The sequence below is a fragment of the Hemiscyllium ocellatum genome, chromosome 11 (genome assembly GCF_020745735.1).
Source record: "Hemiscyllium ocellatum isolate sHemOce1 chromosome 11, sHemOce1.pat.X.cur, whole genome shotgun sequence".
Lineage (NCBI taxonomy): Eukaryota > Metazoa > Chordata > Chondrichthyes > Orectolobiformes > Hemiscylliidae > Hemiscyllium > Hemiscyllium ocellatum.
This window is the reverse complement of record NC_083411.1, coordinates 17,301,853-17,328,988: the sequence shown is the minus strand read 5'-3', so window position 1 is coordinate 17,328,988 and position 27,136 is coordinate 17,301,853. Positions and strand designations below refer to the sequence as shown.

Sequence of the window (27,136 nt, the reverse complement as noted above, 5' to 3'; positions counted from 1 at the left end):
TCGAGGTTGCAGTTTTATTTACAAGTAGTGAGAAAATGTACAGTTTCTTACATGGGTTACTATAGTGCAAAGTTATACTGTCACTTCAAAAGACTAATGTGCAGAAAAAAAAAGTACTTTAGAACATCAGACAATACAAGGTACAGGTCTCTTCCCATATCCCACATCACTGCATTAGGTATCTGAATATACGAGTTTGGTCTAACGTAACTAATGGGATTATTGATGGCTGTAATTCTCGACAAAGTGAAAAGCACTTCATTTAATTAGAGGAAATTAAAACAAAAGCATGCAGCAACAGCTCTCTCACACACACGCACACACCTACACTCACAGAGCTACAGAGAACTAGAAACACAGTCACAAGAGTGACCACCCTGCTAAGCTCCAGTACCCCGGACATTTTATCAAAAAAGTTCAAAAATTGCTTTTTTTTTTTAAATATATAGACTAGCACCTTCTAGTAAAAGTTCTTCTGGCCAAGAACTAGAGTGCTGGCTTCAGAGAAGAGGCACACATCTGTTACATAAACAGAAGTGACATTGACCCACTGGTAATTTATATTTAAGACTTCACTGTTATGGTGGATTTTGGTTGGGGCAGATCAATGTTCTTCCAACCTTGAAAAATCCATTCACTGGGCTATACACAGAAGCTGCACAAAATATGCAAAGCAAATGACACTGTATCTGTTACAGCGCACCTTTATTCTTTTTTTAATGTGCCTGATACTGCCCAGACAGACTATGAAAGACCATCACGAAAGGTGGATGACCATAGATGAAAGTCAAATTAAAAATTCCTTGGCAAGTGCCCCAGGTACAGTGCATGCACTTCAACATGTGTTTTGACTCAACGTCCAGGGAAAAAGGCTTCAGACGGGTGGCAGCATTGTAGCAGTTTAGCTTGCAAAATAATGCGATGATGCTAGAACGAGAAGGACTCAAATGCTTCATGATTCTCATGGCCTGACAGTGTTCGTAGGCACTAGACAGGGTCAACAGTCCCGCCAACTCTGTTCCACTATTGCAGATACCCGCTTTTCATATTCCCGTTTGTTCTCCTGGTACAGCTGTGCAGCCTGACTGTTCGCTGGACTATTCGGATTTGGCTCATCCAGTAAAGACTATAGAGAAACAAAAAAAAAGAATTAACAACAGCCAAGCAATCGTGTAATTATTCAGTTTCCTTTTGACGTAGAAGCACTGAGACGATCTACCTTTGAATGCATTTACCATTCCCCCCTCCCCTTTAAGTTCTCAACCTCAATATACAAATAAATTAGTCATTGATATCAAATGGCAAAACAGTAGTACAAGATAATCTGGCACCATAAACAGTCACGTTGGACTTGCAGTGGGCAACACTTCGGAACACAAGTGAATTTCAATACACATACCAGGGAGTAAACAGACTAAATGCAAAGGTAGATTCAATCATCAGAACGAGACGCTCATGAACTAAGCAGCCATCTTGCAGCAATAAACAAAAGCCATTCCTCATCCACCGCTCAGACACGTCCATTTACCACTAGGCAGTGGCACCACTCCTCACCCCCCACTGGAGGGCGCTCTACGTGGGAGTCCTCCCCCTTTTCTCTCAGGATCTGGGGTGGAGGGTGCTGTATGCAGCAGCCCCCTGCAACTGCAAATTACAGTGGTTCAATGGACTTCCAGCCCAAGTGCTTGTTCTGTGGTGCTGTGGAGTCCGTGGACCATGTATACATGGGTGTGGGTGCTTGCTCTCCCATTTTCAGTTTTCTGGAAAACCTTCGCTTTTGGTTGCACTTCAGTCCTGATCTTTGGGCACCTGGTGCGGAGGAGGGAGGGTAGGTCAGAGGACCTCAGCGTGGGTCTGCTCCTGGGCCTGGCCAAACAGGCCATAAACAGGTCCAGGTAACAGGCCGAGGAGGGTGTTGTTATGGCCAGCCCCTCTTCCGTGCCCGGGTGTCCCTCGAGAAGGCTGCGTCTACCAACACCCTTGAGATTTTCAGGGAGAGGAGGGCACTGCAGTGAGTGGAGTATTTTATTTCCCCAACTCTATTTTGATTTAGTCCCTGCCTTCCCCTTTACTGTTTGATCACGCTGCATTGCCCTTTGATGTGAAGGGCACTGCTCGTCACTGACCACTCTGGTGTTCCCTTTCTTCCTGGTGGTGGAAAATGAATAAAGATTTATACATGTGTTGTCTTTTACTGTGTCTCACACCTGCACACACACAACATGGATGCTGGGGAAAATAATAAGCACTACTGCTATTAGGTGGTAGTATGGGAAAACAAAAAAAAAAAGGAAAATATAACCAGGAGATTTAGAATCTCCTCAGTTGAGGGGACTGACTCTGTCACAGTGTTCCTGCTACTGTTGGTTTAAAAGAGGAAAAAAAAAACAAAAGCCATTGGCTCCAACTTGGGTTTGCATCAGATGAACCATACCTGACAAATCCCCACTAATCCAATCAATAGTTCAGCTTGACATTTTAAATCAATCATTCAGAACAATTGCTCAGACCGAATGCCATTTGCTTGGCAGTGGAGTGCAGTTAGCCACTTGCTTCTGTTCATTATCAAACTGGAAGTGAACTTCAGGAGTGGAGGGGAAAATAAAAGTGATAACTGACATCACCTGCTGATGCAAATGAAGCATGCTCACTTGAGTAAACCAACAGATATGAAAAAAAACTCCAAAATAAAAAGGTAAATCAGAATCAGAACATCCATATATCCTGACAGGTTTCAGGTTGACTTAAGGTTCAGGCGTTTTCAGATTTGTAACAGTGGCCCACCTAAACAGATTATCTGTATTCATATCTACAAAAAGTAGGAATAGTTTGATTATCCTTAAAAAAATAGAATTGAAACAAGCAGGAACAGATTGAGTGAGGAATATCTTAAGCTCTTTTGAGAAAGCGAATTGTTTGTATTTAACATTTCAGTGAAGTTTACTGTTTAAATTCTAAATTTAACCCAGAATTGTACAAACTGTCCACTAGAAAGCAGATGAAATTGGATAATTAAAACTGGCTTAAACTTTATTTTTTTCAGAGGTGGAGCTAGTTCCTTTAGTTTCAGAGTATATAAAACAGGACCTCAGTACAACTGAGCACAGAGTGATCGAGTTGAGCGAATGATAATGTTAGAAGGGGAGGGAAGGGGGTGCATTTTGCTTTCACTATGCATCGGTTCTGACTCCACCACAAGAGGAAAAAGCCAACTCTGTTGAGTATCTCGTAAAGAGTTAATATGTATTTTATTCATAAGATTGAGCTGTAGAGGAACTAGTAGCAAGGTTAATAGAAACAAATAATTTCATCAAATTAATTATTTTTTAAAGTAGTTAATAAATTAAAGACAATAGGAGAAGAGATCCTGGATGTGACAGTGATCGGGCAAACATGCCTGCAGCATGTATTTACAACTCAAAGAACTTTGGCTTAGTGTCACTGAGCTGGAGGCTGCGTTGTAGACAGTGCAGCACATTAGGCAGGGGAAAAGGTTACTTGGATATTTCATACCAGAAGAAAGTCCCACTTGTCAGCAAAGGATCTTCTGATTTGATCAATGTGGAAAGACAGGAAAGAATTAGTAGGCAAGGGGAAGGAGCAAGAGCTTCAGCCTTTGCAATGATCTGGACAAGAATAAAAGGAGGTGGTGTGCTGCAGGATGGATAACTTTACTGACCATGACACTGATAAGAGAGAGCCATGAGGCAGGGGTAAGTGCACACAAATGAATATTCTGGCAGTCAGGGAAAGTACAGTGAGGGGAATTCACACTTCTTTGCAAACAAAATTCAAAGGGTCAAGCCAAGATAGGAAGGTGGGAAATGGTATGAGAAGTGACAGAAAGGGATAGTCAGTATGAATCCAAGTCACTAAGTCAGTCAACATAAGGCAAGAGGGCACAAAAATAATGAAAAAGGTCACAGCTAAATGCTCTGTATCTGAATGCACATTGTTTTGTTTTGAATACTAAGGAAATGATAGTGCTAACAGAACTAAATAATTATGACCTGATAGCTTTTAAAAAGAAATTGATGCAGGTAGCGAGATTGGGACAAGAATATTAAAAAGGTACGTGACATTTAGGAAGGACTGGAAGCTAGGAAAAGGAGACATAGTTCTATTAATTAGTGATGGTATTAGCATAATAGAGAGAGAGGGAGAGAGAAAACTAAGTTTAGGAAAGCAGGATGTATAAACATGATTGGAGTAGAAATTATAATGGCAAGACATCCCTCGTGGAAGTGGTACACAATCCACCTAACAGTAACCACACAGTAGGATACACTATTTAAAATAAAAATGGAGCATGTCAGAAAGATATAGTTACAAGCGTAAGGTACTACAGACTAAAAAAATCAGATAGGCTACTTGAGGAATTCCTAGAACATTTTCAGTACAGTTTCTTAGAACAGCAGGTTCTAGAGCCAGATAGAAAGCATGCGACACCATGCCTGGTATGCCGCAATGAAAAAGGAATTAATGGCTGTATAATGAAGATGTACCTAGGTGACAGCAAATGTCACTGAATGACTGAATTCTAAATTCAGTTTGAAAGAGAATTACTAAGTTAAAGCATAGTCTATAGAGATGCATTGACAGACTTAAGATATTTCAGAATACACAGGATAGATGAATTCAAACAAGTAAAACTCCAATGTGAGGACTCGCCATCTGTTGTTGGCTTAATATGTTAAAGACAGTATCAAACTGAAAGATGGCTGGCAGGTTAGGTTAGAAATATAAAAACAAACTATAAAAAGGAGGATTGTTTGGTTGCCAAGCTGCAGGCTTACAACTTCCTGGGTTCTGGTGGACTTCATCTTATGGCCTTAAAAGAAACAGCCAATAAGATAGTTGATATGTCAAATTCAAATTTTTCAAAATTCCCTAAACTCTAATAGTGACAAATCTATTAAATTTAGAAAACAGCAAATTGTTTATTCAAAAAGGCAAACTATGTAACAGGGAAAAATTCAAATCAGGTAGTCACAATGTTCTGTGAAGGGGAAAAATGATGTTTGGCCAACTTATGAGTTGTCTGACAGTAAAATGCAGTGAATAAAGGAGAACCAGTGGATGCACTATAGTTATATTTCAGTGAAGGCATTTGACAAGGTGCCACATCCAAGGGTTTTGTGGAAAACAAAAGCTCTTGGTACGAATAGTAACATTGATCAGCATGGAAGCAAAGTGGTTAGCTAACAGGAAACAGTAAGCATAAACAGATAAGTTTCTCGCTGGCAAGGTAGAAAGAGTGGTGTGCCAGAGGAATCAGTGCCAGAACCTCAAAATGTTACAACATGGAGGCAAGTACTGAAGATATGGTTGCTAAATTTGCCAATGAAACAAAAATAAGCAAGAATGTAAGTTGTAAAGAGATCACGACACACACATATTTGATTATGCCAGTGGGCAAAGATCACACAAATGGGATGTGTAGTGTGGGAAAATATGAAGTTGGGAATTTTGGTAGGAGGAATGCAAAAGTGTATTATCTAAATGGAGAGAGATTGCAAAGCTCCAAGATAGAGGGATCTCAGTCCCTAGTCATGAATCATAAATATTAGTACATAGGCACTAGAAACTAGAAAAGCCAACAGAATGTCATTGCTTATTAGAAGGATAATTGAATATAAAAGTAGACAGATTGTGCTTCATTTATAAAAGGCATTAGTGAGGCCACTTCTGAAGTACTGAGTACAGTGTTGGTGTCCTTATTTAAGGAAGGATGTAAATTCACTGTAAACAGTTCAGAGGTTTACTAGATTAACATCAAGAGCGAGCAGATTTTAGGAGGAAAAGTTAGACAGATTAAGCTTGTATCTACTGCCGTTTAGAAGAGTAAGGGGCAACTTGACAAAAATGTAAGTTTGAAGGGTTCTGACAAGGTGGATGTGGAAAGGAAGTTTCCCCTTGTGGGAAAATCTAGAGCTTAGGGGCACTTTGAAAGTTACCCATTTGAGAGAGGAGATGACTACTTTCCAAGTTTCTCAATTCTTTGGAATGCTTTCTCAAATGGCAGCAGAAGCAGACTCCTCAGAGGTAGATGGATTTTTGATAAGCAAGTGGAATAAAAGGTGTCGGGGTTGGGAGGCAGGTGGTGTAATCTGACCTTATTGAATGGTGGAACAGGATCAAGGGACAGAGTGACCTACTCCCAAATTCATATGCAGCTGACAAATATTAGGAGTTATCGACTGGCTGGGAGCCAGGTGGCAAGATGAATTCTCACTCAAGCCAAGACTGACTGGATAAAAATCTGTATTTATGAAGGATTCTTCTGAAAGAAAGATTGAGAAGTTTCATTCCTAGCAGGCTTAGCTTGCAACATGAAAAATCGTCTTTAACTCAGTACCAACTACCATTTAGATACCAGTCCTCCTGTTGCTGGGAGGAAAAGTATTATATCTGTGCCACCTTTTTCAAAAAGGAAGGTTTGAGATATACCAAAGTGCTTTCTGCTCTGCCCAGCATGACTGAGTACAACATAACCAATCTGGATTAATATACTTGGCAGAAATACAATATTGTTTCACTACCGTACAAACATCCATCAGCTCACAAAGAATAAGTTCTTTGCTATAGAAACTACACAGGATTTCATTCAACTCATCACACTTGCACTAGATTTTACACTGTGGTTGTCTATTCTTATCCTACTTCCCTAGTTTTTCCTTTATCCCTTAATATTGTGCTGAGCCGCTGGTGAAAACGATTAAGTTGGAAGTCTTAACTTGCCAGCCTTCCTGCAAACCAACCAACCAACCATTGGCTTCAAATCCCACCCTAGAACTTAAGCACATAATTGAGGTCAACAGATCAGTGAAACTGAACGAGTGCTGCGTTATTAAAATGGCAATCTTTCAGAAGAGCCGTTAAACTAAAGCCACTGTCTGCACAGTAGATGATCCCATTGTAATAGTGCAAGAAAACCAGAATTTCTTCACTAATCATAAGCAACTGTCCTCTATCACTATTATAGGACATGTTCATTGTTTAATTATCTTTTGGATATAATCACGCATGACAATGTTTTGAGACATTTTAGGTAGTGACTCCAAAAATTTTTTTTCCCTGAAGCTGATGGTTTGCTTTGTGTTCGAGGTCTCACATAGAGCAGGTTTCCAACAAAGATCACAGACCAAAGTGCCTCAATTTTTGTGTTTGGCACCATGTAAAGTTTCCAGTAGTGGTTGTCCCCATATTGGGACCTCATTCATTTATTTCATTAATATCAAGATTCAAAGAAAATTTCTCAATGGCACGAAAACATATCTTTGGAAATTGCAGAATGCACACTTTAAAATAGTCTTATGGAATGTGGGCAAGGCTAGTATATGTTACCCATCCCTAACTGCCCTTGAACTGAGTGGTTTGTTAGGCCATTTCAGGGGTAGTTAAGAGTCAACCACATTGCTGCAGACTCAGGGGGACCAGCCCAGGTAAGACTGATGAAGGGCTCATGCCCGAAACGTTGAATTTCCTATTCCTTGGATGCTGCCTAACCTGCTGTGCTTTAACCAGCAACACATTTTCAGCAGGAATGACAACTGCCTTCCTTAAAAGGCATTAGTGAAAAGATTGTGTGTCTTTAAATAACTAAGTTTCGAAGTCATCATTACTAGAGACCAGTTTTATATTACAGATTTATTATTCAAATTTAAGTTGCAATAGCTGTGATGGAATTATGAATCCATGTGACCCAAAATTCTGAAGCATAGTCCAGCAAAATTACCACCATGCGCTCTTTCCTAACTACTTTGGCTGGGTCAAAATAGACTTTTCAAACGTCTTATGATCACACTTTCAATCAAGCCAACATAAAATTCCCAAATTGCTCCAAAATAGTGCCTTCCCCTGCAAGTTTCACCTTTACGAAAAAAGCTAGCCATCACAAATATAGAAAATAATTTTTAAAATTATTTTATTCCAGAGATGTGTAACTCAAATGTTGAGTGTTTTAATCTTTCAGATTCCCTGCTATGGGTCTGCCATCTGAAAATAATGTGAACTCTCAAAAACAGCTACAGAAATGTCCTTTTTCAGGTTCAACATGATAGCTGGCAAATCCATGAACATTGGAGGAGGGCAGACATATGGAATTGGATGTCTATCTTAATTGAAAATCCAGCAGCAACAGAAGCACAAGGTTTGTATTCACTGTAGTTTAGAATTGGGGAGGGATCTTGGTGTAGAATTTTGATGGGGCTGGACAGTTTAATTGCAAAAGGGACGTTGCCTCTCACTAGGGCAGTTAAGAGCAAGGTATCTCAGGATGCTGAGTAGGGTATTTAAGATGAAGAGAAATTTCTTCATTTGGAGAGTGGTGAACTTGTGGAATTCTTTACTCCAGGGCTGTGGAAGAGTTGAGCGAGATAAACCATGATATTGAATGCCAGCCTAAGCTTGTTGGGGTGAATGGTGTTTTGCCCCAAATTCCTTTGTTTTTTTGAGAAGTCATCTCCTACATACTCAATTCTATGAAATTGAACAGTAAAATACTTTAACTGCTGACTGCATATTATTGCTGTGTTTTAATTTCTTGCTCTGAATTGAAAAGCTTAAGGGCACATTCCCAGATTGTCTAGTTCAGAACGACAGTGTACAGTATAACATTCCACAAGAGGCCAGGTTTAACATCACTGTGCAAATTTGAATCAGCTGAATTGACGTGAAAAGCAACTCAGGTCACATTTAAGAATAGAGTCAATGGGGGTCAAAGGCGAGAATGATAAAAGGATAATTGAAGCAGGGTGAGTGTGCAGGGCTATACCTGCTGGCTGTAGGAAAGGTGCACAGACAGATTGAGGCTGGACATGGTGGTAACATGTTGTAATTTATAGGTGAATGTTCCGCTTTACCTCAGTTTCTAAATAGTGAGAAGACAGCCAGCTAAGGCTGTTCTAGTCAATGTCCAACAGGTTTAATGAACATCGGGTAATGTGAAACCCAGAGTCCTAATTGCTTAGCTTCAGTCATTTCATAGAAATTGAGAGAAGGCCATTGGAGTCAGAGTCTAGGATTGTTGTGGAGCAATTTAGTCAGAATTAGCCTCTCCTTATAACTCAAACCCTCCAGTCCCAGCAACATCCTGCTAAATCTTTTCTGAACCCTGTCCAATTTAATAATATCCTTCCTGGAGCAGGGTGACAGTAACTGTACACAGTACTCCAGAAGTGGCCTCGCCATCATCCTGTAAAATCTCAACATGATGTCCCAACTCCTATACTCAACAGTCTGAGAAATTAAGGCAAGTGTCCTTAACCACCCCATCTACCTGTGATGCAAATTTTAAAAAACTATGCACCTGAACCCCAAGGTTTCTGTTTGACATTATACATGGCCCTACCATTATCTGAGTCCTGCCCTTGTATGTTTACCAAAATGCAACACCTCACGTTTATCCAAATTAAACTCCATCTGCTGGCAAATTTTGAAAATTTTGAAAATTTACTCTGCATTCGAAGATCAAATATTCAAAAATAGTAAATAATGACAATTACCCTTGGGAACTCCAAGGATGAGTTGACAAAGACCATTAGGCCACCTGAGATGAGTGAAACTCCTGAAGGTGATCAGTTTACCAGCAGTGTAGTAGTCAGCTGTTAATCCGCACAGACCTGCTGGAAGTGCACGAAGGTACACATTTGGCCAATACATAACAGCATCCACAAGGAAAAGGATCATCACTCATCTGCAAGTGGAAGGAGGGGGACGAAATTCAAAATTGGCAGCCCAATTCACTACTTAATATGGACTACAAAATATTGTAAAGGATCCCGTGCTGGGAGCTAGTGGTCAACCGACCAAACATGCATTATACTGATCAGAAAGATCCAACTATGCCTCAGGTACTGGAAGGCCATGTGTAGTACAAGGAAAGTGGATGTATGCCCTATCATTTTGCCTTTAGCAGAATAATGCACCCTGACACGATAGCTTTGCTGTCCAAAAGTTGCTTTGGGGAGAAAATCCACAATTGGACCCAACTGCCCCACATCAGCATCAGTGTTTAAAATCAACTCGTGGGAATCTGAAAGCTTTCTGATGCAAACTGAAGTCAGGCATGGGTGCCCCATCCCATTCGGGTGCTGCCATTACATCGTTTGCTGAGTCAGTCAGGAAAGATGCAGACATACTCAGGGGTGTCCAATGCCTTCCGACAAACAGCAGGATTAGAGGAGACATTTAGACTTGAGAGATGGACCTGGTCACATTTAATTAGACTGTGCCACTCCACCCAGTCCCCTCAATAATCAATGTTATAATCTCACGTGTCAATGAAATTACTTCTTGTTGTACTAAACTAAGCCTCAACTTGTCCAACCTTCTTCAATACAATAATTGCTTTATCCCAGGAATCAGCCAAGTGAACTTTCAGAGCTACTTCTAATGCAATTATAATTATTGCTGAAGCCATGAGATCTGAACTGTACACAATACTTCAGAATGTAGTCTCATCACCTCCCTATACAAATACAGCAAACATTTAGCTTCGTGGTCACATCCCCTCACAATCAACATTCTATTGGTCCCTCGCAGTTCCTGGATACTAGCTTTTGCTGGATTTGTTCTAGGATACCCAGATCCCTCTGCACTGAAGAGTTTTATAAGAACACATTTGAAGAAGTGTTTCTTTTATTCTCCATGTCAAACTGGAGAAGTTACATCTTCCCACATTAGTCCATCTGCCAATATTTTGTCCTCAGTCTATTCACTTTCCTTTGCAGACTCCCTAACTTACTCTCCTACCCAGAGAATGCAAACAGGTCCAATGCTCCCTTTAGTTTTTTTATTAAAACTTCACTCATGGGATGGGAGGTCACTGGCTAGCCAGCATTTATTGCCTAGATGCCCTTGAGAAGGTGATGGTGAGCTGCCTTCTTGACCAGTTTCAGTCCATGTGCTGTAAGTAGACCCACAATGCCTTCAGGGAGGGGAGTTTCCAGGATTTTAACGCAGTAACAATAAAGGATCAGTGATATCCTTCAGGTCAGGGTAAGGAGTGGCTTAGAGGGGAACTTTCAGGAATAGTAACTTGTCCTTATTAAACATGGGTGTAGAAATTCTTCACCACAGATTTATCTATTTCCAGTTACCATTAGTTTCTTAAGTTGTGCAATCTTCTGATCGTTCGGAAATTTTTGAAGAGTTGGACACTCCCTTCAACTTGATTCTATCCTTAATTCCCTTCATTAACCACAGGCAGCAGTTATGTATAATCCTACAGCCTCTCTCTCTTACTGGAATGTATCCATGTTGAGCTTGATGATATCTCCTTTAATGTCTACCGCTGCATATCCACCGACCTTTAACCTCATCTCCCAGTCAGTTTTAGCACAGTGTTACAAACTAAATTAAACAATTGCTCAGTTTTGCGTTTTAAGGATCGTCAATGTTGAAATGTACTGCCAAACACCTTTACATACTTTATGAGTAAAGCACATTTTTGGAACATAAAAATCGCCATTTGATCGCGATACCCAAGGGCTGCCAAAAACCTGTAGGGCCACATCTCCGAGTCAGAGAAAAAGTTTCTCTTTTCAAAAAAAAAGTTACAACATGCACTTGTTTCTGCAATTTCGGAACACATTAAGTTCCAGTCTGAACTGGGACACAGTGTGCTGGCGCAGAGGCAGATACATCCTAACAAGGCAAAAAAGTAGTGTTGCTGGTGGGGGAGGGAATAAAGAATTTTCTGCACTTCAAAATGGTGAGCTACAGACTGCTGAAAGATTGGCAGAAGACTACTCTTCCTACTTGACTGACACTGGAGGAAAAGGGTCATATTCAACAGGATACATAGTATACTTACCTGTATAGATGTTAAGATTGAAGACACGTCATATGTTGGACTCCAGCGATTCTGCAGTATATCCAAACATATACTGCCATCTGCATAGACTACAGAATAAAAAAAACAATAAATACTCCATGGCAATGGATTCAGTTTCCTTTAAACTATGGAAAAAAAAACATATATCCAAAAAAAATCAGAAGTTTTTTAAATTAAGCCACTTATTCAAAAACACCTTCATTTAATAAAATAACAGCATTGAACTCAGCAGCATTTCTGGCCAACGTGAGATACAGTTGAAACTCTAATCTGGATGACAACATTCCTTTTACTACACATTAAAAGTGTATTTTGGCAACAGAACTGAAGGCAGCAAAACCCATCTGTCTTTCAAAGTTGTTTGTCCACGGAGACTAGAATTTCATGAGCTGAGAAGTTCATGTCACCGCTGAAAACACTTCAGCTTTTGAACCTGATCTCTAAGTTAAGCAGCATTCCAACAGTCTGACACAAGTGAAAGAATTACAAGTATCAGGTCTCAATAAAGATGAGGAGAGATTGTGGGTCTTTCTGATTTAGGAGAGCGAAGCTGTCACATAGGTATGATCAAAAATCACCCATCACAAATGCAAAAACGATCACTTTCACTGTCCCTTGTGAATTGGTACATTTTAAAAATATGGTCTCAACAACATATTTTTGGCAACATTTTTAATTTGCTTGATTGTCACTGACAGAACATTCAGTACGGATAGAATTAATACAATGAGTTGGCTAGAAGCTGAATTATAGATGCTGAGGTCATTGTTCATTTTAGACTTTAGAACTGCTTTCAGAAATTTCAAGAGTCATTTCTTTCCAGCAATTTGTCACTATTTCCCAGCTAACCAGACTGGCCAGCTAGTGGCAAACTTGGTTAGAGACAAAAAAAAAACCTGCAGATGTTAGAATCCAAAAGTAGCCAGGCAGAAGAACACAGCAAGCCAGGCAGCATCAGCTGGCGGGGTAGTCAACGTTTCTGGTGTAACTCTTCTTCAATGGCAAACAACAGAGGTGTGAAAACCTGAAGAGACAAGGCTGCAGTCTTCAGGATGAAGCTCTTGCTGAAACTCATTTTCATTGCAACTGGAGGGACTAGATCTCAAGCCAATAATCTTCACAACCCAAATATACACTCCATTTGAGTCAAAGGAGAACTGTACCATTCTGCCTATCAAGCCAGCTCTGCCATTCCATATGCTCCTACTCACTCCCATATTCTTCAAACGTTTTATATTCAATGACTTGGCCTCTAAAACCTTATGATACAGAATCTCAAAGTTCTCAACCCTTCGAGCAAAGAAATTTCACAACTCCATCCAAAATGGCTTACCCCAATTCCAGAGAGAGACACTCCTCCTTCTAGACTCCCCCCAATCCCTGCACATCACAATAGGGGAAACATCATACCTGCGTTGTTTTGTTTAGTCCTGTCAACATTTTACATATTTCAATAAAATTCCCTCTCATTCCTCTAAATAAAGTGGATATAGGCCCAGTCAGACTCAATCTCCTGCTATAATCCTACCATCCCACCAAACAGTCTTGTGAACCTTCACAGTACTTCTGGAGGTAAATATATCCTTACTTAAGAGATCAAGACTGAGTGGACAGCAAAGAACGTTCCCTCAGAGTACAATGGGATCTTGATCAGGTGGGCCAATGGGCTGAGGAATGCTAGTTGGAGTTTAAGTTAGATAAGGTGCTGTATAATGGAAAGGCAAATCAGGGCAGGATTTATACACTTAATGGTAAGATCTTGGGGAGCACTGATGAACAAAAAGACCTTGGAGTGCAGGTTCATAGTTCCTTGAAAGTGGAGTTGCAGGTAAATAGGGTAGTAAAGGCGGTGTTTGGTATGCTTTCCTTTGTTGGTCAGAGCATTGAGTATAGAAATTGGGAGGTCATATTGCAGCTGTACAGGACATTGGTTAGGCCACTTTGGAATAGTGTGTATAATCTGGTCTCCCTCCTAAAGGAAGGATATTGTGAAACTTGGAAGCGTTCAGAAAAGATTTACAAGCATGTTGCCAGGGTTGGTGGATTTGAGCTCTAGAGAGAGGTTAAATAGGCTGGGGTGGTTTTCCTTGAAGCATCAGAGGCTGAGGGCTGACCTGATAGAAGTTTGTAAAGAGGGGCATGGATTGGTAAAAGAGAGTCAGATGTACAGCACGGAAAGAGACACTTTGGCCCAACTTGTCCACGCCGACCAGATATCCCAAACCCACCTGCCAGCACCTGGCCCATATCTCTTCAAACCCTCACTATTCACATACGCATCCAGATAACTCTTACATGTTGCAGTCGTACTAGACTCCACCACTTCCTCTGGCAGCTCATTCTATACACTTACCACCCTCTGCGTGGAAAGATTGCCCCTCAGGTCTCTCCTATCTTTTCCCTCTCACCCTAAACCTAGACCCTCTAGTTCTGGAGTCTCCCACCCCAGGGAAGAGACTTTGTTATTTATCCTATCTATGCCCCTCATTATTTTATAAACCTCGATAAAGGTCACCCCATAGTCTTCAACACTCCAGGGAAAAACAGCCCCAGCCTATTCAACCTCTCCCTCTAGCTCAAATCCTCCAACCCTGGCAACATCTTTGTAAATCTTTTCTGAACCCTTCGAAGTTTCACAATATCCTTCCGATAGGAAACAGACCAGAATTGCACCAATATTCCAACAGTGGCCTAACCAATGTCCTGTACAGCCACAACATGACCTCCCGACCCTTGTACTCAATACAGGAAAGCATACCAAATGCCTTCTTCACTATCCTATCTACCTGCGATTCCACTTTCAAGGAGCTATGAACCTGCACTCCAAGGTCTGTTTATGCAGCAACACTCCCTAGGACCTTACCATTAAGTCCTGCTAAGATATGCTTTCCCAAAATACAGCACCTCACTTATCTGAATTAAACTCCATCTGCCACTTCTCAGCCCACTGGCCCATCTGATCTAGATCCCAATGTAATGAGAGGTAACCTTCTTCACTGTCTACTCCATCTCCACTTTTGGTGTCATCAGCAAACTTACTAACTGTACCTCTTATGCTTGCATCCAAATCATTTATATAAATGATGAAAAGTAGTAGACTCAGCACCGATTCTTGTGACACTCCAATGGACACACGCCTGCAGTCTGAAAAACAACCCTCCACCATTAGCCTCTGTCTTCTACCTTTGAGGCAGTTCTGTATCCAAATGGCTATTTCTCCCAGTATTCCATGACATCTGACTTTGCTAACTAGTCTCCCATGGGGAACCTTGTTGAATGCCATACTAAAAGTCCACGTAGATCACATCCATTGCTCTGCCTTCATTAAACCTCTTTCTTCTTCAAAAAAACTCAATCCACTTTATAAGACATTATTTCCAATGCACAAAGCCATGCTGACTATCCCTAAATCAGTCCTTGCCTTTCCAAATACATGTACATCCTGTCCCTCAGGATGCCCTCCAACAACTCCCCCTCCCCCCCCCCTCCCCACCCCCCCAATGACATCAGGCTCACAGGTCTATAGTTTCCTGGCTTGACCTTACCTCCTTACTTAAACAGTGGCATCACGTTAGCCAACCAAAAGAGCCAAGGTCTTTTCCTTGAGGTGGGGAGTCCCAAACTAGAGGGCATAGGTTTATGGTGAGAGGGGAAAGATTTAAAACGGACCTAAAGGGCAACTTTTCCACAGAGGGTGGTGTCTGTATGGAATGAGTTACTGGATGTGGAGAGGGCTGGTACAATTCCACATTTAATAAGCATCTGGATAGGTGTATGAGTTAGGAAGGGTCGAGGGGGATACAGGCCAAGTGCTGGCAAATGGGACGAGATTAGCTTAGGATATCTCGTCAGCACGAACGGGTTGAAGTGGTGTCTGCTTCCATACTGTACGTCTCTATGCCTGTATGATCACAATATGGCAGGTGTGGTCGCGAAGGCCTGATGGAGTAAGGATTCTTGACTTCTGAACCTAAATTAAGGATGAAAGGTCTCTTCATGTTCTTGGCCAGTCTTAATCCACCTGTTGTGGAGTAGTCCAACACAAAACTTATGCCAGAGGAAATCTAGCATGGGAAATAGGAAGGATGTCTCACAGGTACAAAACAGAAGGGTACTAGACCTGAGAGAAGTTCTATTCTACATTTAGCCTAAAAAGTGACCACAGATACAGATTTCAACAAAGGAGTAAGCCATTCTCTAGCAGGAGCTTTCTGTTAGCGATTCTGACGTTCAAAATGCACATTTAGAACATGACTACTTGTATTTATTTTCTCCAAATGTAATACTAGAATACATGGCAGCAGGAACATGATCAAAGCTCGGTTCTGTTAGGCTGGACATATCAGAATAGATGACGTTCTATTGTTTAAGCAAGTGTGCTGGAGAAATGGCAACTCACAGAGGAGAACAGGAGACTGTGGCACTTCAACGTCACAGAGAAGATCCTCTCGAATGAGAGCTGCCCTCTCAGGAAAACGGGAAGGAAGAATGTGGGCACAAGAATGGGTGCCAATGTGGACACAAGACTCAGTGTAAGGAGACAATAACAGAAATGAGCAAAACTGCCCCAGTGGTCATGAAGCTGATGGCAGATAATACCAGGTATAAGGTTGCATCCATCTACTATGAGCTTGGTTTATCAATTACTATTATTAATAAAACACCCACAATTAAGCCACATAATTATATTTCAACAGACATGAATATTTTTATTTACATACCATTTGGGTGAAACATTTTTGAAACAAATCTAACTGTGGGAGGCTTGTTTGGATATTCTTCTGTGAATTCTATCGTGAGCTTAAAAGTACCTGGAACGATAAGGAGAGAGAGAGAGAGAGAGAGAGAGACAGGATTCAATCATTGATGTTAAATGGAGAAATGATAGCTGTACATAACTAAGAATTCTGCAGTTTCCAAAGTTAATCCTCCATGATGCAACAAGGGTCTTGGATCTCAATACATACAAAAAAGGAAAAAGATTCACTAAGGGCACCTGCATATTCCAGTAAACAAGCAGCCCACTGGCTCCTGCCTCTAGAGGATGGGCTATACTTATGCAACAGGGAGAAAGTGAGGACCGCAGATGCTGAAGATCAGAGTCCAGAGTTTGGTGCCGGAAAAGCACCAGCAGGTCAGGCAGCATCGGAGGAGCAGGAGATTCGACATTTTGGGCAAGAATTCTTCAACAGGAACGAGGCTTGTGAGCCAAGGTGGGGTGGGGAAGAGGGAAGAGGAGAAGGTAGCTGAGAGAGAGAGATAAGTGGCTACAGGTGGGGGTGAAGGTGATAGGTCAGAGGGGAGGCTGGAGCCGATGGGTGGGAAGGAAGATGGACAAATAGGACAGGTATTGAGGGTGGTGCTGAGTTGGAAGATTGGAACTGGGAGTGCGTGTCTGTGGTGGTGAGGAGGGAACTGTTGAAATCCACATTGGTGCTCTGTGTGGTTGGAGGGTCCAAAGGCAGAAGATGTGGCATTCTTTCTCCAGGGGTCGGATGGTGAGGGTGTAGCGACGGAGGCGGTCCAGAACCTGCATGTCCTCGTCAGAGTCGGGGGAGGGAGTTGAACTGTTCGGCCACAGAGCGGTGGGGTTGGTCGGTGTGGGCGTTCTGGGAGATGTTCTCCAAAGTGAACCGCAAGTAGGTATCCCTTCTCTTTCCCCCCGCCCAGGCCCCAAAGGAGCCTTCTACATCAGTTTTACCTGCACTTCCACGCGTCATTTACTGTATATGTTGCAACCAATGTGATCTCCTCTACAATGCAGAGACAGCATGCCTACTTGCATTTCTCCTCCCCACTACCTTACCCCAGTTCCAACCTTCCAACTCAGCACCGCCCTCATGAACTGTCCTACCTGTCCATCTTCCTTCCCACCTATCTGCTCCACCCACCTCTGACTTATCACCATTAGCCCCACCTCCATCTACCTATCACACTGTCAGCTGCCTTCTCCCCCTCCCATTTATCTTTCCACCCCCTCAGCTCACAAGCCTCTTCCTGAAGAAGGGCTCTGGCCTGAAACATCGATTCTCCTGCTTCTCAGATGCTGCCTGACCTGCCGCATTTTTCCCAGCATGCCACCATTCTCATGCAACTGATAGGAAATAAAACCTCTCCAAGGATGTTGCCAGGGTTGGAGGATTTGAGCAATAGGGAGTCCTCAACAAGCTGGGGCGGTTTTCCCTGGAGCGTCGGAGGCTGTGGGATGACCTTATAGAGGTTTATAAAATTATAAGGGGCATGGATAGGGTAAATAAACAAAGTATTTTCCCTGGGGTGGAGGGGTCCAGAACTAGAGGGGCAGAGATTTAGGGCGAGAGGGGAAAGACATAAAAAGGGACCTAAAGAGCAACTTTTTCACGCAGAGGGTGGTACGTGTATGGAATGAGCTGCCAGAGGATGTGGTGGAGGCTGGTACAATTGCAACATTTAAGAGGCATTTGGATGGGTATATGAACAGGAAGGATTTGGAGGCATATGGGCCAGGTGCTGGCAGGTGGGACTAGGTCGAGTTGGGATATCTGGTTGGCATGGACGGGTTTGACCGAAGGGTCTGTTTCCATGCTGTACATCGCTATGACTCTCATTTGAGTTTAGAAATTACGATTTAGTTAGTTAGTGCCAGTTTTAATAATCTGAAATAACCAAACCAGATCCAGCCTACAAACTAATGAAGGAAAATGTAAGCAATACTAAAATACTCAGCCCATGGACCGCCGATGCAAAGCAACCATCTTAATCCCTGTTGAGCTAACTGACCTTGACACCTCAGCAACAGTCTATCGGCTAGAAACTTTACACAGTGCTTCTCTCTCTCTCTCTCTACAGAAATACTGCCAGAATTGTGGGGTTTCTTCAGCACTCTATTTCAGATCTGCACCATCTGCTGTATTTTGCTTTAAGTGATTGTAACACCACGCTGACTTGAAACTGTGCTGGTATTCCTTTACTGTCAACAGAATCAAAATGCTGAAGCAGCACTGCTGGTGTTCCTGCACCAGATGGAATAAAGCAGTTCAAAGTAGCAGCTCTCCACCATCTTCTAAAAGGGTAATTTGGGACTGGCATTAAAAACAAGGCCGACCGTTTTAACCCACATCCCCTAAAGATGTTAGTGAAAAATAAAAATCAGGGCTGAATTCAGACTTCTTGGCTGGGAGTGGGAGAAGACAAAGCCAAAATCCACCACCCTTTACCATGATATCTGTTTAGTGACTGTGCTGAAAAGGTATCTCTTTGCTCACTGGGCACAGTTGGAAATCTGACTTGATAATAACACCTCCTATTCAAATGGCTGGCCAATATTCACAGCAGTCATAAACAAAGTGGAATGATTTTGCCAGCAACTGCTCTTTGGTAAGAATCAAATTTGAGGAATAAGAAAAAAAGCTTCCTGCCTCCCAGCTAGTAATACACAGAATCTTACAGCCCAGAAGGAATCCAGTTCTTCATATCTGTCAGCTCTTAAGAAAATGTTTACAATTGGCATCATACAGAGAACAGGCATATAATTAACAGTAGCACCATAAAACATAGGAGCAAATGAAGCTGATCTAATTATCCTCAACTACATTTTCCTGCTTTTCACTGTAACTCTCAATTGCCTTAATAATTAAAAATCTCTCCCCACGGGTTGATAAAACGTTAAAAAAAAAGTGAAACCAAGCATTGGGATTCACAGAGAACAACTGAAATGCAGGAAATCCATGGTAAACTAGAAAAACCTCTGCTGGAACACACTTGGAGGAACAGGGCATTATTCCGGTCTGTGTTATAAAGACGACTTTCAACAGTGGCTATAATTACAAAAAAAAAACTTGACAGAACTGAGAAATAACAACTCTCTGGAAAGCCTGAATATGCTGTCCAGAAAATAGAAAACTGAGAGGCAAGCGTTAAAAGGTAATGAAAAGATTCAGCGGGGTAGACATGAAGTAAACTTCTACATTTACTTAAAGAACAAAAATTAATAGACATCAGAGATAAGACAGTCATTAATAAAGTATGTACTGTAATAAGGTGACACTCAATACCATAATAAGTTACCGAAACAAAAAAATAAACAAATGCACTCAAGAGGAAGATGGATGAGCATAAAGGGGGGGAAAAAAAAGAGTAGAGATGGACGTCAATAAAGTTAGATAAAAACAGGAGTGCGCTGGCAAACAGTATAAACGCAAGCAGGAGCCAGCCTGTTTACATGCTGTGGAATTTCTGTAAGTAATACCTCACCCCTGCTTCCCAACAAGTTGTCATCTTTCACATGCATATCCAATTTAATAATATGGCTCAGGAGTCAACTGCAACAACTTCTCTTTCAGCCCTGCTCCTAACTCTTGTCTACTGACCATTTGGCTGCAGCATAGTGAAATAATGAATTCCGTTAACCCTTACTGACTTGTTCACCAGCAAAGAGGACGCATGCAACTATCAAAAACGAAGCACAGCTACTTCCAATTCCACACAGCCCGTCAAAAAGGTCCAGAGGGAAAAAATTTGATTCCCTCTTATCTTTCTCAACTATTCAGAATGGCATAACCGAGACCCAGAGCTCATCACTGCTGATGTGGGCCCGGCTTCCATCAAACTGTGGCACAACATATACAATATGCAAGCGGCCCATCATAAAAATTCAGAACAGTTAACAGTATTCTGGTCAACTGTATTTTCAAGCTTTAGAAATATTCATTTTGATTTATAAAGAACTCCAATTTATTGACATCTGAAACCCAGTCTGAAAATTTACACCATTTGTTCTGTTCATAAATGGAGACCCGAAGGTCACTGCAAATAGAATACAGTAGCTCACTCCCGTTTTCCAGCTCCTCACTTTAGAGTTAGAACAAAAATTTACTAACTCTCAGCTGAATTTAAATTTGCGAAGGCTGTATTCAGTTGCTGTTTGAGCAGACTTACATATTGTACATAGCAACCCACAAGCGGAGTCGTCAAATGCACAACGTCCTGCATCACAGCACACATCTCTATCAAGTTACATTTACAGAATCCTACAAATACAGGGTTATACTTCACTGACACCAATCATTTTAATCCAGTTTGGTCAACATGAGCTGCCCATCCAAATTACAATCAAAAGAGCTTCACTGCTATTTGTTTTTGCTTCAAAGGCACACTTCTACATGTTGTGTTCCTGTCAAATTACAAGGACGTAGGTGAGCAATGAGGTACCACAAACTACATCCCAAATTTCCATCTCTAAACATACTCATAGTAAGAAAGTAAAAGCCTGAATCTGTCACCCAACTGAAGAAATGTAGCTACTTAATATTCCTATACACAGCAACACACAAAATCAATTTGTTCTAAAATACACTTAACCTTGCAAGAAAACTGCTTCCTGGATGACAACCACCCAAACCAGGAAGTTGCAATACTCAAACTCTTAAGTTAGTGTTAAAGACTGGCTTTGTTTGAAAACACAGGAGTGATCTGCATTTGAGTTTAGAAAATCAACAAGAGGCATCATCTCCACAAACAGGAAATACGGCTGCTGCAAAACACAAAAATACACACTTATCGCCCACTGTCCGAACATTATTCTCCACCCCACTCCCACTGTACATTATTCCATTGAATTATACTTGCTCACTACCAAAAATATAAATACAAGTCTGGATATCTTTTTTAAAAGAGTCCCGTTGCCTTCACACACACGGGCAAAAAAATAGTTTTTTCACTGGATTTCAGGACAATGTTGTATTCATCAAGCAAACTTCACTCATTTCTTCAAGACGTTGACTCACCATCTTCAAAAGGGGTTCCCTCTGGCCTGCATGGAATGGGGGGGGGGGGGGGGGGGGGTGTAAGGAAAGAGAGAAAATAACATTATAAATGTGTAATAATCCTTCAAATCAATACTTTAAAAAGTCGATCTAACACACGGGGATGTACTAATTAAACAGGTACAGTAGTTTCCCCACAGATCCTGTACCGCCCTGTTTTGAAATGGATAAACAAATGTGTGCAAATAAAGTGTTTTAGAACAAGTCTATAAACCACTGCCACAGCAGCTTAGTAACACCACTACACGAAGTTGGGAAGTATTAGCTGGGCCAGGCGTTGACCGACATAGGTGGGGGAAAAGGGAGAGACAGCGAGGAAAAAAAAAGATGAGAATCTATCCCCCAGATCTCAACTCCTCCGGGAGGGGGGATAAAGAGAGAAAGGAATCAGTCATCACTCACCCAAATATCACTGCATTCCACACCATGATGTTGTTTTCCGAGGGCGCTCCACTCACACCGGCTGGAGGATCCTCTTGCAACCTGAAATCGGGGGAGGGGAGGAAGAGAGGAGAAGGAGGGCGGTTTAAACATGAACAGCTAAAGCGAACCCATCTCCCTCGATCCGAGCCAGCGGGCCCACTGCGTTTCCATATTTAAAAGTCAAAGCAGCGCCATGTTAAGTGAGAGAGGAAGAAGGGAGGGTGGAGGACGAGAGAGAAAAAGAAATTCCTACCCCAGCCCAGCCACCCTCCTACCGTTTAAAGTCCCTCATTAGACGCCTCCGAGCTGGGGTGGACATCTCTGCCGCGGTTTGTGGGTTAATAAAGGGACATAAAGAGCGGAAGGAACGCAGCGGCTTTTTGCAACACTCGCCGCCGACACGTATCAAAGAATATTGTTACTGAACGTTCGATCCGGCTCTCTGAACGTTCCATGGACAATCCCATTACCAGCGCAGGGGAGGAATAAAAGGAGGCGGGGACACCTGACACTTATTTCACCCCATCCGACAAACGACCCTGACAAAACTAATATTCACCTTCAAATCGAACCCTCTCGAGTTTCTTCCCATTGCTCAGGGAGGCTGGCCGTCACCTTATTGCGAAGTTGCCTCTGTCAATGACACGCTTATCCCCACACTCCACACGCGCCAGCGGATTGCAATGGTACCTTCCGCGGGGCTAATTATTGACGGTCACGTGAGTGAGATGGGACTTGACAAATAAGTTCGTCATCAGACGTTCCCCAGGCCCTTTCACAATCTTGTTTCGGGGGTAACGAGAACGCGCCCTGAAACAAACAAATACCGTAGAAAACCTGCTTGCAAACTCGACTGCTGTTTTTAACCATTATATCTTACCTTCGCCCAGTCTGCAAAATTAAAAGGAGTGAGGGGAAAGTGATCCGGTTCATTGCTTTAAGCACTTCCCGTGTTCGGGTGCAAACCACCCCATGTTTAACATTGAAAACCTGTGCGAACTTGTTCCCTTTTGCAGGCTCCAGACAGCCCCTCCCAATGAAACCGGCCACAAAGACAAACAGTAGCGTGCCAGTCCAGTAGATATACCTTTTCCATACAATGCAAGGCCGGAAGTGTACACTCAAATAAAAGCAAGGTGCTATGGATACTGGAGACCTGAAAGAGAAAGTGCGAGAGAAACTCAGATCTGGCAGCACCTGTGGAGGCAGAAGTAATGCTGGGAGTCTAGCAATGAAGAAGGCTGGCAAAGTGATGGCTTTCATGCTGTAACTGGAACAGATGGTGAAGGTGACCCACAGCAAAAGGCACAGAGAGTATTTCCTCTGCTGCTAACATTTCTGTCCTAGGCCTGGTTCCACTGAAGCCACTGCCAACTGGAGGAACAGTGTCTCATTTTCAGCATAGACATTTTACAGCCTGTAGATTTGGATTTATTTAATATAGTCATTTGTACCTAGATACAGTGAAAAGTATGTAATGTCACTACAGTCTGGCACCATCTTGGATTACAGAATAAATTGCTGAATAAGTTTATAAATTGTAAAATACTGAATAAATTAGCATTAAATTGATATTACTGAACAACATTGAGTGGAACAACTCCAGACGATGAATTCTGTCCTCCTTTTTGATGGCCCCTCTTCACCTTCCCACCCAAGGCTTTTTTGCATGGGTTTGCTCTTAATAGAGCTGGGAGAAAGTGAGGACTGCAGATGCTGGAGATCAGAGCTGAAAATGTGTTGCTGGAAAAGCGCAGCAGGTCAGGCAGCATCCAAAAAGCAGGAGAATCAATGTTTCAGGCATGAGCCCCTCTTCAGGAATGAGGAGAGTATACTAAGCAGGCTAAGATAAAAAGTAGGGGGGAGGGGCGTTGGAAATGCGATAGGTGGAAGGAGGTTAAGGTGAGGGTGATAGGCCGGAGTGGGGATGAGGGCGGAGAGGTCAGGAAGAAGATTGCAGGTTAGGAAGGTGGTGCTGAGTTTGAGGGTTGGGACTGAGACAAGGTGGGGGGAGGGGAAATGAGGAAACTGGAGAAATCTGAGTTCATCCCTTGTGGTTGGAGGGACACCTCTGGGATACCCAGACCAACCACCCCGTGGATCAACACTTCAACTCCCCCTCCTACTCCACCAAGGACATACAGGTCCTTGGACTCCTCCATCGCCAGACCATAGCAACACGACGGCTGGAGGAAGAGAGCCTCATCTTCCGCCTAGGAACCCTCCAACCCTCGAACTCAGCACCACCTTCCTAACCTACAATCTTCTTCCTGACCTCTCCGCCCCCACCCCCACTCCGGCCTATCACCCTCACCTTAACCTCCTTCTACCTATCGCATTTCCAACGCCCCTCCCCCAAGTCCCTCCTCCCTCCCTTTTATCTTAGCCTGCTTGGCACACTCTCCTCATTCCTGAAGAAGGGTTCGTGCCCAAAACATCGATTCTCCTGTTCCTTGGATGCTGCCTGACCTGCTGCACTTTTCTAACAACACATTTTCAGCTCTTAATAGAGCTGACCTATTTTCTCCTATTAACACCTACCCTGAATACCTGCACGGCATCTAAATTTCTACTGTTTTGGGCACCTTCACCATTTGTTCCACTTGCTCCAGCATAGTTTGAAAAATGGTTCTTACTGGACTCGCAACATTAATTCAGTTTCTCTCTCTATAGATACTGCCAGACTTGCTAAGTTTCTCCAGCACATTTTTTTATTTCAGAAAATAAACACAACAGGTCAATTAGCATCTGGGAAAATGTGTTGCAACACGTTAGCGCGAGCAACATTTAACCTTTACTAAAAGTTAATATGCAGTTCATTGCCTTATGACTAAATTGATATTTTAAAATTAAATATTAACGAACTTCCTCTGAAAATATCTGGTGTTAGTTTCAATCTCCCCAGACAGGAGAATGTGAGGTCTGCAGATGCTGGAGATCAGAGCTGAAAATGTGTTGCTGGAAAAGCGCAGCAGGTCAGGCAGCATCCAAAGAGCAGGAGATTCGACGTTTCAGGCATAAGCCTTTCTTCAGGCAGCCCAATTTAGACTGGCCAGCTGCGCTTTTCCAGCACCACACTCGTCAACTCTGGTCTCCCTCCTGCTCCTTGGATGCTGCCTGGCCTGCTGCGTTTTCCAGCACCACACTTTTCAACTCTGGTCTCCAGCATCTGCAGTCCTCACTTTCTCCTATTTAGACCCCAACATCTGTTGAATGAAAGTTGGGGGGAGGGGTGAGTTAGCTCGGTTGGCTGGATGGCCAGTTTGTGGTACAGATTAATGAGAAAAGCTTGGGTTCCAGTTCCCACACTGGCTGAGGTTACCATGAAGGTCCCAACCTCTCCCCTCACTGGGGGTGTGGTGACCTTCATGTCAAACCTCTCTCTAATGGGAGAGAGGGGAGCTCTATGGTCTAGGAAGACTATGCCAACTTTAACATTTGTATGAAAGAAACAATTATCTTTCCTCCCAAAGAAATTGAATTAATCAAAGCACTGTTTACAGAATCATGATAAATAGTTTCTCAAGATTCACAATGCCTGTAAGTAATTCCTGCATTAAATAATACTTTTATTGTTGTTATTTTAAACTTAAAGAGAGGTATAATAGATACCTAACATTTATATTACAAAGCCAATCCAAATGTTTAGATTAGAATGGTGCTGGAAAAGCATAGCAGTTTAGGCAGCATCTGAGGAGCAGGAAAATCTTTTAGGCAAAAGCCCTTCATCAGGAATAGAGGCAGGAAGCCTCCAGGGAGGAGATAAGTGGGGTTGGGGTGGGTCTAGGGAGAAGATAGCAAGGAGTACAGTAGGTGAATGGGCGTGGGGATGGAGGTGATCGGTCAGAGAGGAGGGTGGAGCGGATAGGTGGGAATGGAGATTGGCAGGTAGGACAGGTCATGGGGACAGTGCAGAGCTGGAAGGTTGGAACTGGGGTGAGGTAGGGGAAGGGGAAATGAGGAAACTGGTGAAGTCCACATTGATGCCCTGGGGTTTAAGTGTTCCGAGGCAGAAGATGAGGCGTTCTTCCTCCAGGCATTGGGTGGTGAGAGAGTGACGGTGGAGGAAATCCAGGACCTGCATGTCCTCGGCAGAGTGGGAGGGGGAGTTGAAATGTTGGGCCACAGGGCGGTGGGGTTGATTGGTGCGGGTGTCCCGGAGATGTTCCCTGAAGCGCTCTGTTTGGAGGTGTCCAGTCTCCCCAATATAGAGGAGACCACATCAGAAGCAACGGATACAATAAATGATATTGGTGGATATGCAGGTGAAACTTTGATGGATGTGGAAGGCTGCTTTGGGGCCTTGGATGGCGGTGAGGGAGGAGGTGTGGGCGCAGGTTTTGCAATTCCTGCGGTGGCAGGGGAGGGTGCCAGGAGGGGTGTGTTGGGGGGGGAGGTGGGAGTGGACCTGACCAGGTAGTCACGGAGGCAAAAACGTCGATTTTCCTGCTCCTTGGATGCTGCCTGACCTGCTGTGCTTTTCCAGCACCACTCTGATCTAAACTCTGGTTTCCGGCATCTGCAATCCTCACTTTTGCCTAAATCCAAATGTTTGCCTCATAATCTGATATGAATTGAAATCCTACAGCTAGGTAACTTAACTTTTACTTTCAGATTTACTGAATTGAATTTATGGTCAGCAACTATAACCCTGGTCGAATGTGCACTGGAGTGGTCGTGCGTGGGGTGACAGAAACATGGATGAGCAGTAGATGAACTGAAGCAGGTAATGTTACTGGGAGGGAAAGAAAAATTCTTAGCAATGATGCAAAAGTTGGAGTTTATCTCAGAATCAAGTATGACACCAAGATTTTGGTTCAGCCTTCACAATTGCCAGGGAGAGGATGGCATTAGATTAGCAATGCAGTTTGTTCTAAAAAATATCATATTGGATTCGAATCATTAACTCTATTACTCTCTCCACAGATGCTTCCCGACCTGCTGACTTTTTCCCACACTTTTGTTTTTATATCAGATTTCTCACATCAAATATATTTTGTTTCTTTATAATGACTTCAGTGTTCCCAATATTTGGTTGTAGAAAATTTATGCTCATCTTGTACTAGATGTT

General features: G+C 42.6%; 1 protein-coding gene across 1 annotated transcript; it reads right to left on the bottom strand.

The window, feature by feature from the left end:
- On the bottom strand, positions 1 to 22,512 carry ube2a (ubiquitin-conjugating enzyme E2A (RAD6 homolog)). Its single transcript, XM_060832432.1, has 6 exons — positions 22,341 to 22,512; positions 22,045 to 22,125; positions 21,604 to 21,629; positions 16,561 to 16,650; positions 11,819 to 11,907; positions 1 to 1,126 (listed from the first exon to the last, which is right to left on the bottom strand). The coding sequence occupies exons 1-6, from the start codon at positions 22,382 to 22,384 to the stop codon at positions 998 to 1,000; spliced, it is 459 nt and encodes a 152-aa protein (XP_060688415.1). The 5' UTR covers positions 22,385 to 22,512; the 3' UTR covers positions 1 to 997.
- Positions 22,513 to 27,136: the final 4,624 nt, after the last annotated feature.